Source organism: Panthera leo, chromosome A1, assembly GCF_018350215.1.
Source record: "Panthera leo isolate Ple1 chromosome A1, P.leo_Ple1_pat1.1, whole genome shotgun sequence".
Classification (NCBI taxonomy): domain Eukaryota; kingdom Metazoa; phylum Chordata; class Mammalia; order Carnivora; family Felidae; genus Panthera; species Panthera leo.
Genome location: NC_056679.1, coordinates 162957576 through 162971448, shown reverse-complemented (window position 1 = coordinate 162971448; position 13873 = coordinate 162957576). Strand labels below are relative to the sequence as shown.

At 37.6% G+C, this 13873-nt stretch overlaps 1 protein-coding gene across 4 annotated transcripts in view; it reads left to right on the top strand.

Moving 5' to 3' along the window:
- The first annotated feature begins 546 nt into the window (after window positions 1-546).
- Window positions 547-13873, top strand: part of SLCO6A1 (solute carrier organic anion transporter family member 6A1) — a 93950-nt gene continuing 80623 nt past the window's right edge. For all 4 annotated transcript variants that reach the window (XM_042944513.1, XM_042944512.1, XM_042944511.1 and 1 more), the window contains exons 1-3: window positions 547-1093; window positions 10814-11074; window positions 12465-12650. In XM_042944513.1, coding sequence (XP_042800447.1) covers window positions 778-1093; window positions 10814-11074; window positions 12465-12650 — 763 coding nt within the window. In that variant the 5' untranslated portion in view covers window positions 547-777. The remainder of the gene's footprint in view (window positions 1094-10813; window positions 11075-12464; window positions 12651-13873) is intronic.

Below are 13873 nucleotides of genomic sequence, written 5' to 3'. Positions count from 1 at the left end.
TCTCCTATATTCTTTCTTTTCAGTAAAATTGTTGTACCTAAGAAGGTGAATGACACGGGGTCCCATCCCACTATTTAGGGAGGAAAATAATAATCCTTTCTGTTCTTGGCTAAGGATAGTTTCTAGGACAATAATTTATATATGTAAAACACTTTACTTAGGCACATTCATTGGAATATTGTTTTATGATCTTTGCTGGTTTCTCCGAATATGATAGAAGTGTCTTTTTTCATGTCTCTGATTTCTCCTGGTCCTTCAACACTTTGCAAGCTGTTTGTAGTGAGACCATCCAGTTCAAAAAACATTACAGTAAGGTAAGTCTGGGGGAATTTGGGGGACAGTTCTGATATCGCATCACTGCACATTTCTCTTTCCTTGCTTCCTAATAAAAAGTACTAAATCCACTAGAGTTACTCTGGCGCCCCCTGTTTGTGCTGGCAATGATCAGAATCTAGTCATAGTAGCTTCCTCCCCACCCCCCCCCCCACCCCCACCCCTTCACCACGTGGAAGCAGAGAAGGAAACAGCCTTGGAAGTTCTCTCTGGGCAACTGTCACCCTTACAGGGACGTTTGCCTTCTGCTCAAGGAGAAACGTTCCCTCTGGAGGCCTGGGCTGCAGGTGCCTCCGGTGGCCCCCAGTTCCCTGACGTCGGGCCCGCCGGCGTTTTGGTGGAGCAGGTGGAGCAGGCCGCGCCTGGAAACCGCAGGGCACACCTCTTCTAGCCCGGCGCCGCCCTCTGTGAACCAAGACCCCGGCCTCCGCAGGCCACAGTCCCATGCAGGACGCCCGAGTAGACATGGGGCCCCAGGCTTCCCCGGCCCAGATTTCTGAGGACACCTTGGCCGAGGAGGCCGGGAACGCCACGAAAAGAACCCTGCCATCAGGGGACGGCCTGATCAAGTTCCACGGTTTCCCACAACAGGGGAACGATCAGGCTGTGGCCAGGCCCGCCCTTAGGAAGAAAACACGAGAAGGGAAAGAAAGTTTGGAAAGGCCTTGTGGCTTGGGCTGTATAGTTATTCCCAGCTGTCAGCGTTTCAACAACATCCAGTGCTTCCTGGTTTTCTTCTGCATCCTGGTCGTCTCTCAAGGTGAGCCTGAGCGAGGGTGGCGGTCGTTGTGGTGAGGGCTGTGGCGGGGTGCCTCATGGTTGCTGAGGTGGGGGAGGCGGGGGACAAGTGGGGGAGAGGACTCTGTGTGGTGACCAGCTTGAGGCAGCTGTACTCTCACGTTTTCAAGGTACGTCTGGAATAAAAACAGGTGAAAGGGCCCATTACTTGGGGTTTGTACGCCTGTCATTGCTTCACCTCTGCAGGCACCTGGTGACGCAGTCTGCCTAACACAGTGTGTGTGACAGGGGCCCGGCCTCCAGCTAGCCGCTGGAGGGAGGGTAGTGCTGAGCCATTTGATGTTTGGTCACCAACTCTGAGAAGTTCAGGGCTGAATTACTTGAGGGATTAAAGTAAACCTGAAAACTGTGGCCACTGGTGTGATCCTGCTTGTGCTCACAATTTTGAGACACATACTGGCCGAGCAGCTCCCCGCCTGGAGTTTGTTTCCTCATGTGTGAATTGAGGAGGTGAAGTGGGACCTCAAATAATCTATATCAGAGAACCCAAACTGGAACGTGTTTATCTTGGAGGGAACAGTTTAACAAAGAATGTGAATTTGAATGCCTTTTGGGGGGGTATGCATTCTTACTTGGCCACAGTTATCACCCCGCCCATTATTTAGATTCATAGCCTGTTTACACTGACGGCATCGAACTTTGCCAAAAATGATCCCCTTTTGCTCTAAAATGTTATGTCTAAGTAAGTGCAATAAAAAGGCTGTATATGATAAGAATCACAAGAAGCACACATAAATAGTGATCAGTTTGTCTTGATTTTATTAAAGTAGTTTCTTGGGAAGAGGCATTTGAATTGTGCCTTGATAAAAGAGTACAGTTCTGATAGCTGGGATGTAGTTGAGGAGTATTTATTGTAAAAGGAAATCAATGAATGAATTTTTTGAAAAATAAACACTCAGATATAGAAAAGCCTTGTTCTAGACTGTTAAGTGACAAGTTTGGTTTGGATGATGGTTTCACCTAAGCACCAAAAGGAGTAATTATATTTATTTTATTCATTGTGTCTCCCCAGGACTTAATTATAGTGACTAAGTTAGAAAATACACTCAATAAATATGTATTGACTGCATAAATCAATAAAAAGAAGAAGGAAAAGACAGATTGTCACCACATTAAGTTCTTTAAATACCAGACCGAGAATTTTGAAAGGATACTAAAAGGTGTTTGTTTGTTTGTATTTATTTATTTATTTATTTATTTATTTAAATGTTTATTTTGAGAGAGAGAGAGAGACAGACCACAAGGGGTGGGGGGAGGGGAGTGGCAGAGAGAGAGGAAGACACAGAATCCGAAGCAGGTTCCAGGCTGTCAGCACAGAGCCCGACGTGGGGCTTGAACTCACGAACCGTGAGATCATGACCTGAGCTGAAGTCAGACGCTTAACCGACTGAGCCACCCAGGCACCCCAAAAGGCATTTATTTTTTATTAATGTGCTAGGTGATGAGTAAGAAGCTTTACAGGTATTAACTCACTAAATAGAATCTTCTTATTAGGCTAGTAAGGAAGAGCCATTGGAGGTTTTTGAGCAACTGGTTTACAGTGAATATTTTTAGCTCCACTACTCATTAATGACTTCATACAGTTATTAGCTCAGTTGGGTATAACGTTGAGGTTTCCATTCATAAAATGATATATCTCTGCATGTATATTTATCAGTTGATCTATTTCTTATTTATTGTTACATTTTAAACAATTTTTAAAATAATTTCAAACATGCAGAAAGGGTGCAAAGTGATACAAAGAATTCCTATGGCCCATACACCCAGATTTTCTAGTTGTTTACGTTTTACCACATTTGTTGCTTCACTTTTTCTCTGTACCTACAGACTTTTTTCAGACACGGTACCCCATTACTGCTAAATACTTCAGTGTAAATTTTCCCGAAGTGAGGACACTGTTCTATATAACCAGTATACACCCTTTTCAGTCAGGAATATAAGTGCAACACTATCATCAAATTAGGAATTGGTGGTGCCAGTCAGATAACGCCAACTGCCTCAATATGCCTCAACTGCCACGAACATTTTTAGACATTAATCTGCAGCAATTACTCATTTTTTCCCTGTTTCTTATGTCCACACAAGTCTTAAAGTATATGGATCTTTCATTCTGTATGTTGAACTTCAACCTGGTTATGTTTGATGTCTCCTTATAACCAGACTCAGGCCATGCCTGCCTGATTGGATCCAGGCTGTTATGAAATTGGTATCAGGTGTAGTCCCAGAAGATCTACCCATAAAGATGGGATTTTTTAGGACTGGTTTTATTATTCCTTTCGTCTTGAGGGAAGTTCTGAGCTGTTTGACAGTGGAAGATAGGTAGTCATTTTTGGTATGTGATGGCATTATAATGAATCAAGCTATCACTTGTGTTTGATTGGGATGAAGTACGAGTTGAAGTATGTTATCTTAAAAGCCCAAGTGTCTCTACACTTTACTTTGTGGAAGTGATAATGACCATAAGGATTCTGGTGTAGGATGGACTCTTGAGTGCCCTTAAAAAGTGCACTTATGAAGGGAAAATGACAAACTCCTATCTGATAACTCTCAGCTCAAGTCCTGGTCTGAGAATTCTAGAGCTCCCATCACATCCCTAAAATAAGTTCTCATTTCTTTGAACTGCAGAGCTTGTATTTTTGGAAATCAAATACAGAATTTAAGTGTATGGGCCTATGGGTTATAATGCCAGTGTAATGCACAATCTTGTCAGGTTTGTCCTGCATCTTCTCCTCTGTTACATTTCCAAGAAGAGTTGTTAATTTTTTAGTCTGTTCAGTTTATTGCCTGTTAGGACAGAGTGGTGACTTCCAAGCTCCTTACATGTAGAACTGTTACAGTATGAATTGTAATTGAACCAAGACTTATAAGTTTTTGTGTGGACATATATTTTCATTTCTGTGGCTTTTATGCCTGGAAGTGAAATTGATGTATCCTATGATAACTCTTTGATTCACTTTTTAAGTATGCTATAGGTTTTTCACATGTGTGCTTTATTGGTTTGACGAAGTTGCTTTCTATTCCTAGTTCATTGAGTATTTTTATTATGAAAGTGTTTTGGATTTTGCTATATGCTTTTTTTTTTTTGATGTTTGTGTGGGTTTTGTCCTTTATTATATTAATCTAGTGAATCACATTGATTCATTTTCATATATTGGAATGAAATTAAGAAACACTATGATTTTGCACATTTAAATTGGGTGAAGCATTCAAAATAATTGTACACAGAGACAATTTACTTGAGGAGTTTTGTCTTGTAAAGTATTAGTAAAAAATTCTCTGAATGGAGTATTTTGACTAAAATATTTCAGTACAAAAAAAAAGAACTTCGAACATTATTTAGTAGTGTTTTCTTTAGATAGTTACGCACCTGTAGAGAGTGTTTTCTCAAAATATGATCTACAGTGAACAGTCTTTTGGAGCTTTATATTAAGTAACAATTATTTTTGAGGTCTCTAAGACCTCATTCAGGCTGAATGATTCACTAGAAGCATGTGGACTCAGAGAAAGATGTTATCCTCATGGTTATGACTTATCCTCATGGTTACAATAAAAGGATACAGATTAAAATCAGTAAAGACACATGGGACAAAATCCATAAGAGACCAGGCCCAAGCTTCCATGTGTCCTTTCCCAGTGGAATTGCATGGCCATGCTTAATTTTTCCAGCAACGATGTATGATAACACATGCAAAGAGTTGTCAAAAAAGGAAGCTTATGTGAGCCTTAGTGTCCAAGTTTTGGGGAAGTATTACTCATGTAAGCATACAGCATCAGTGTGACTGACCTGAACTACTCAGACTCCATTACCCCACTCCTACACACACAACAAAACATGCGTTCTCCAGAAATTATATTGTTAGCATAAATTATCTGATCAAACTGGTACAACATGGCCCAAGGCCTCAGGCATACAACAACAGATGTTCACCTTAAATTACCTTATTAATATAAACTTTTTTACTGGTTCTGTGTGGCCCCAGGCCTCGGGTGTAATAAAGCACTCTTAACAGGCAGCATATTACAAGCGTTCAGAGTCCTTTTCCAGGAGCCAATCAAAGGCCAGTTTTGAAGACAGGCATTTTTTTGAGCAACCACGGCCTGCTGAGTTAACCCTGTACTACAAAACTATACAAAGCAACTTGAATGAATTGCTGCTAATTTCATGAGAACAGTTAAACAAAAGATCATATTAAAAATATATTCTCCAAAAAATATGAATAACATTTTATTAGAGACAAGTATGGCTAAGAAGTTAAAGTATGTGAGTGCATATCAAGAGTCATATTCTTTTATTTTGTAAAAGTTATATATAATATAAAGTTTTGAAAAGTTTTAAAATAAACTTTTAGCTTCACCAATGTAATAAAACTAATTTGTCCGTAAATTACAATGTGAATTGTAATTGAACCAGGAAAAAAAAAAAAAAACTGTGAGAGCAGGAGGGTGGTGCAGTGAGAGAGGGGGAGAGAGAGAATCTCAAGCAGGCTCCATGCTGTCAGTGCAGAGCCTGATGGGGCTGGGGGTGGGGGAGAGGGGGAACTTGATCTTAGGAACTGTGAGATCATGACCTGAGCTGAAATCAAGAGTTGGACACTTAATCAACAGAACCATCCAGGCACCTCTAGAACTTTTGACTACAAAGATTCTAGGGTTGACTGATTGCTTCTGATTGTTCTAGAAAGTTTACAGAAAGAAAATGAGAAGTTTAGGGCATGATTAGGGAAATGTGTCAGCTTCTCTGATGGTTCTATGAGAATCTCATCACTTATAGTGACACACTGCATATTTTGATCATTTCCAACCCCGAATTACAGTGTAAGTTCAATTCACAGATTTATCAGATCACTTTTGTCAGAGTTAAGACATTGATTGTGGAAAAGCAGAACCCTAAGATTTGGGATCAAGGCATTTGGGGAATTGAATGAGTGTGAGGACCATAAATCCCCAAATCCTGAACTTCCTTTCCCAGTAGGAGCAAATATTTCTCCTATGTCTGAAGAAAAATCAATTACTTGCTTGAAAATATTAACCTTACCTCACCCAAGTGAAGGGAGTGCTGGTTGCCCTTATGATCTACCCCACCACCCCTTACTGTTGCCTGTACCATAACTAGAATTAGATCCCAGCCTTCATAGAATGACTAACATAAAATCAAACCTGGGAGATAATATACACCAAAAATTTCCCTGCCAGTTCAGTGACGTGTCTAGGGAATGATTGGTTTGGAGTGTGAGGGCTACCTCTTCTAAAGTGAAGGAAAGTTTCTTCACTTGTTCTACTCACTATTAAGAAACATAATCTTTAGTGAACCTATGGTTTTTTGAAGGTGGAAATATGTTATGGTAGATAGTCACACTGTAGCTCCACTCAGGGGAGGCCCTAAAAAAAGTAGAGGAAAAAGGAAATATTCCTAGCGGGCAGAACATTAAGAAGTATATCTGGTTATCTATATTGCCTAGAATGGCATGCTGCCATTGCCTAATGGTTTCACCATTTGGTAACTAGAGGAGAACTGGGAAAGTGTTATGTCTACTTAAATGGGCATAGTTCTCCTTTGTGGATGTTCACCAAAGAAATCCATTACAGAGAAAGCGTTCAACAATGAGATAGATAACCATACTGTGAAATTAGCCAGCCGCTTTCCCCAGTCATTGCATGTCTTGTTCAGTGGGCTCATATTTATAGTGGCAACTGCGTCAAGAATGGAGGTTATGAAAGAGCTGGATGCATAATTTATCTTGACCAGCATTGATATGGCTATTGCACTTATTGATTGCCTTATATACTGTCATGATCACTTATTATCACATTGCTTTAAATGAAGGAACTCATTTTATAGGAGAAGAAATGTATCAGGATGTTCATGTTCATGGAATTCACTGATCTTACTACATATTTCCATAACCCAAAACTCTTGGCCTTATAGATGATTATAATGTCCTCTAGAGGACTCAGGTAAGGTCCAGCTAGGAGACAACAATAAAAAAATGGAGATGCTGTCCTGTAGGGTGAGGCATATGCTTTGAGATAGCAGCCTACACATGTCATGCGTGATCAAGAAGTACAAGAGGGGGTGAATAGTGGAAGAAGGGGGTTATAAATATCAACTGTGTTTGCATAACTATTTAGAGAAATAAAAACAACAATGATGCATTTTTCTCTCATTTGTTTTATGTGTACACAAACATATATACATTTGTGTGTGTGTGTGTGTGTGTGTATGTGTGTGTATTCCAATATTTTTCTTTTTCCCTTTTTATTTGATCAAAGAGTATTATGGGAGATAATGTTGCAAATTTATCTCTAGGTTACAGAATATCCCTGAGAAGGAAAATTAATATCCCAACACCAGAGTTGGACATAGTTACTGACAGGACATTTCTTGCTTTGGCCATTATTCCCCTTGGCCACATCTAAAATGAGAGTTGAGGAAAATTCTTCTCTTTGATGCAGCAACATTTTTATACCTTGTTTCCTCCTGGTCTTGCTCTGTTAAACTGTTGTTGCTCTAAGTTTGACTTATGGTTTCTTTTTCAATGTAATTCCCTTGCAAATTTAGTTAAGTCTATGATGTCTTTGATTAGTTATTTATACCTTTTATACCATTTATACCTTTGCAATTTACTTTTTGTATTGAGAAAATCCATTCAGGTTTGCGATTGAACTAGAAGATGGATTCACATTACCTTGAGATATATATGATGACTGGTTGGACTGTGTGTCTCTGCTTTTGAGGGAAAGAGTGAGAACATGTTTGTAAGAATGAGAATTGCAAAATGTTAGGCAGAAACATGATGGTGTCCCTGCTAATTTGGTATGTTAGTTTAAATAGAAGAAAGGTGAAAATATGTCCTGAGTAGTCTAAAGGGTGAGTTCTCAAGTTACTTGTCTGTTGGCTATAAACTTCATCATTCACGGTCTGGACTCATTCCTCTATTTACAAAGGGGACTGGGAGCTTGTAAACTACAATTGTCAGCCTTTCTTTCTCTCTGGCTTCCACTTAGGTGGTGCCAGTGAGAGGCTATGGCAGTAGATTTGCAAAACGGGCAAAGGAAGGCCTCTTTTTTGTTTTTTCCTCTCTGTCTGTGGTGATGTTTTTGGCAAGAGCAGCAATGCTTGGTGAGGAAAAGCCCCTGGATTTATGGTCAGGAATCACTTCAGCTTCATCAGCAGCAACAGTGCTTATGGTTGTAGGTCTGCAACTGCAAGAGCAGCAGAAGCAGTGGGTGGCTGTGAGTTGGCTCTCAAAGCATTATGTGGGTCCTGGCTTCCTGCAAGAGAGGCGGTGACAGCAATTCCAGCTGGAGCAGCAGCAGTGGCCCATGCTCCCGCAACCTCCCTTGGCGTAGGGATCCTGAGTTTTGACAAGTAACTCTTTTCCCTTTTCATTCCAAAAAATGTATTATTTTGGTAACCAATGTCTATATTAATTTATTTTTCTTTCAAATATTTAGCATATTTTTTCCTAGTTGTATACTGAGGGATAGAAAAGCACCCGTAGGATACCATTTATTTAGTGTTCAGGAACATGACAAACAATTCCTGTATTATTCAAGGATATACACATTGTCAAAAAAAAAGTGTTTAAAAGGGTCAGAAATGATAAACTTCAAATCTAGGATGTGCGTTATGGAGAGAGAGAGAGGAATATGTTTGGGAGTACATATTGGGCTTCAAATATTTTGATAATGTTTTATTTCTTGTTCTGGGTAGTAGATAAACATAATTATTAGATTGTTATTTATTCATATTCTATGATTTAAATGAATACATTAAAATAAATATCAGTTGGCACAAAAACAGACACTCAGATCAATGGAACAGAATAGAGAACCCAGAAATGGACCCACAAATGTATGGCCAACTAATCTTTGACAGAGCAGGAAAGAATATCCAGTGGAATAAAGACAGTCTCTTCAGCAAGTGGAAAACTGGACAGCGACATGCAGAAGAATGAACCTGGACCACTTTCTTACACCATACACAAAAATAAACTCAAAATGGCTGAAAGACCTAAATGTAAGGCAGGAAGCCATCAAAATCCTCAAGAAGAAAGCAGGCAAGAACCTCTTTGATCTTGGCCACAGCAACTTCTTACTCAACACATCTTCAGAGGCAAGGGAAACAAAAGCAAAAATGAACTACTGGGACCTCATCAGTATAAAAAGCTTCGCACAGCGAAAGAAACAATCAGCAAAACTAAAAGGCAGTCGGCAGAATGGGAGAAGATATTTGCAAACGACATACCAGATAAAGGGTTAGTATCCAAAATCTATAAAGAACTGATCAAACTCAACACCCAAAAAACAAATGATCCAGTGAATAAATGGGCAAAAGACATGAATAGACACTTCTCCAAAGAAGACATCCAGATGGCCAACCGACACATGAAAAAATGCTCAACATCACTCATCATCAGGGAAATACAAATCAAAACCACCATGAGATACCACCTTACACGTGTCAGAATGGCTAACACTAACAACTCAGGCAACAACAGATGTTGGCGAGGATACAGAGAAAGAGGATCTCTTTTGCATTGTTGGTGGGAAAGCAAGCTGGTGCAGCCACTCTGGACAACAGTATGAAAGTTCCTCAAAAAATTAAAAATAGGGGTGTCTGAATGGCTGAGTCGGTTAAGCGTCCGACTTCAGCTCAGGTCATGATCTCACAGCTTGTGAGTTTGAGCCCCGCGTTGGGCCCTGGGCTGACAGCTCAGGCCCTGGAGCCTGCTTCAGATTCTGTGTCTCCCTCTGTCTGCCCCTCCGCTGCTTGCCCTCTGTCTCTCGCATTGTCTCAAAAATAAATAAACATTAAAAAATTAAAAAAAATTAAATATAGAACTACCCTACAACCCAGCAATTGCACTACTAGGTATTTATCCAAGGGATACAGGTGCGCTGTTTTGAAGGGACAGATGCACCGTAATGTTTATAGCAGCACTATCAACAATAGCCAATGTATGGAAAGAGCACAAATGTCTGTAGATGGATGAATGGATAAAGAAGATGTGGTATATATATATACAATGGAGTATTACTCGGCAATCCAAAAGAATGAAATCTTGCCATTTGCAACTATGTGGATGGAACTGGAGGGTATTATGCTAAGTGAAATGAGTCAGAGAAAGAGAAATATCATATGACTTCACTCATATGAGGACTTTAAGAGACAAAACAGATGAGCATAAGGGAAGGGAAACAAAAATAATATAAAAACAGGGAGGGGGACAAAACATAAGAGACTCTTAAATATGGAGAACAAACTGAGGGTTACTGGAGGGGTTGTGGGAGGGGGGATGGGCTAAATGGGTAAGGGGCATTAAGGGCAATGTTGAAATCATTGTTGCACTATATGGTAACTAATTTGGATGTAAATTAAAAAAATTAAAACCACTCTAAAAAAAAGGAAAAAAATTCAAAAATAAATACAATAAATATCAGTAAAAAATCACTATTCTTCAGTAAATAGGTACAAAAATTCAGTTATTAAGTATTTCTTAGAGGTTAAGGTCTGTTAGCATTTTAGAAAATGGATCGTGTGCTTATAGGGTTAAACAATCAGAATAATGTAAAATAAATTTAATGTAAATTGTTTTGCTTTGTAATGATTATAATGGTGTTCTTTTTTGTCTCTTAAATGCATACTATGGCTTTCTTTTTTTTTCTTTTTACATTTTAGGTATTGTGTTTGGTCTTGTAGATCTAAGCATTGACACTTTTCAGAAGGAGAATCATCTGGGGACCAGTGAAAATTTAGTGTTATCTTTGACTTATGATATTTCATCTTGCCTGATAGTACTATTTATATCACACTATGGAGGGAGAGGAAACATACCAAGATGGATTGCATTTTCTTCCTTTTTAGTAGGACTTGGCTCACTTTTCTTTGCTTTTCCATACATTAGTGATGGACGTTATCAATTGAGTGCAGACCCTGAAGGTAAGATTATAAAAGACACAACAAATTACTATTCATTTAAACCATTTCCTCTAGAAATTTAAAATAGACTGTGATATTTGTGTGTACATCCATCCATCTGTATCTATTTATATTACCAAGTTTATTAAGCTAATTAATTATAGCTCCATACTAACATTTATGTGCCTGTCTCTCATCTTCTCATGATCAGATACCCTTTCATTTAAGAGATAGGGATAGGAAGAAGAAAGAATATTTTGGGATAATTGTTTATCTTTTGTCAGTTTTCATATATATTACAAATCTCTTGAGAACTTTGGTAATTCCTTATGTCTTCCACAGTATGCTTTAATTAATCCCTTTATTTTGACCTCAACACACATACACACAAGCAGAAATAAGTACATAAATAAACAGAAAAAGAAAGATTACACCTTTTTGAAGGTACTCCTACCATTTCAAAATGGGAGCTGCCCTTCTGCATAGTACTTGGAATCTGAAGAGATTAGTGACTTCTTTACTTTGTTCATTTTTTAATAAGTTTATTCCACAATCTTTTTGCTGTTCCCAGTAGAAGAAGTCTATTTTGAGGTTTCATAGTGCTATTTCTGACACTGTTGTGTTGGGTACTTTATTGTTGTGTATAGTTCTATAAAAATGTTAAAATGAATTTACCCATTTTGATAACTTTAAACTGGACTTTAGCAAGGCATGGTGGAAAAAGCCATGAGGATGTGTCCATGTTTGTATGTATGTGTATATACATGCTTATGATATTTAAAGGTATGCTTATGATGTGTGCTTATACTTTAAATAAATAATATTAAATATAGTTTAATATATACTATATAATTTGTATATTAAATATGTTGATATATCATCAGTATGTGAACTATATAACATTCACATATATTTATTATGTATTTATTACATTTGTACAATGTAAATATGTAGGCTAAATGTATTAATTTGTAGAATATATTTGTAGTATAATTAAGATATATATTTTTTTCCTGGGGACAAAAGTCAGGGGTACCTACCAGATGCCATATTTAAGAGGAACATGTGTGTATGTGTGTTTTGTATGTGTGTGTGTGTGTGTATGTGTGTATGCATATATTTACACATAATTGTGTATATACATGTAATTGTGCCTACACATTTATATGTGGTTTATAATATTTGTATCTTTCCCAATATTCCCACAAATATCCTTTTATAATTGTGTTTTTCAGAGAATATGGTGATTGATTGTAGAATGGCTACATTCAGTGTAAATTAAATGTTAACTAAAAAAAGCATACTGGTGGAAATAGCTTTGTAAAAGGTTAAATATTTCATGAGAGATACTGCATATTTGTTGTATGTGTAACTTTTGACTGATTTAATAAAAAAATTATCTTTTCAAAAGATACTTGCCAAGAAATGAAGATCATCAAGACTTGCAGGAAAGTCTCACCATCATTCCAAGCAAAATACATAGCTTCCTTCATCCTGGGGCAGACTGTGCAGGGAATAGCAGGCATGCCTCTTTATATCCTTGGAAGAGTCTTTATTGACAACAGTGTTGCCACACACTCAGCTGGCATTTATCTAGGCAAGTTGTTTTCCCTCTCTAATATGATTGACCCGTTTTGAATTTTTATTGAGCTTTTATATCTTGGTGTACATGTTGAAGCTGATATGGAAGTGCTAATTATTAGCTCTTATAATAATATTATAATAAATAATAACAGTATGTTTGACCTCAAAATCACATTGAGTTGCCTAATTCTGAGGAGTTGCTTGAGATTTGGAATTGTAGACAAGTCATCTGAAAGTCATCAAACAGATAAAGAAAAATTGGAAAAATACATACTGTCTTAAGTAATAAAATCTATACTCTTTATATGTGTGTCTAATATATATATAATACATATAACATTTATATGTTTTATATATATATGTATATATACATAGTTTGTAATATCAAACTTTATAGGCTGCGTTTCATTTCTCCAGGGAAAAAAAACTCAAATTATTATATTGAATTGCTTGCATAGTTGTATATTTAAGCTTTGGGGACATAGGTGGGAAGCAGCTGCCATCATGTTCGTAAGGAGATAGAAATATTGTTTCATACCTCCTCAGCGCTAGATTCAGTGTTGAAATCATCATCACCATTGTACTAAGCCTTTTGCATACGTTAACTTACTTCATCTGTTTTGGGGAGCTCAGATATTTTGAAGTTAATGAAAATATAATCTTGTTCATCCCATCAAGAAGAGAAGTGATGTGCTATTTAATTGACTACAATGTAGTACTGTTTCCAGTGTTTTATGTCATGGTATCCTACAATAAATAACCCAGGGGTATATCTCAGAATAATCTGTATTTCCTTATGTTTTAATAGCTCCTGGCCCTGGTAGATCATCTGTCTGGACAGGGTTGTCTACCTATCATATTTTTTTTAAAAATTAGAAATTTAACAAAATATATATTGTGAAGGTGACTTAAGAGAAAATAGCATTTTGCACCAAAATAGTGCTTTTTCCACTGGAAGTAAGGAAAATTATGTCAATAGATTAAAATAGTTGACTTTCATATGTATATTTGCTTTTAGAAAAATTTTGCAGTGATTTTTTAGTGTTGGCTGAGGGTGGCAACAAATCTGTTTGTTTTACTTTTGGTTCTAATTGAGATGTACACATACACACTGCAGAAAGAAACTTACTGTATCTCCACCTCCTGCCACCATAGCTGCCAGGGTGAAGGATACAAGCTATCACAAATTAAAGTGAAATCAGGTATATCAAATTTATATTTATATTAAATATAAAT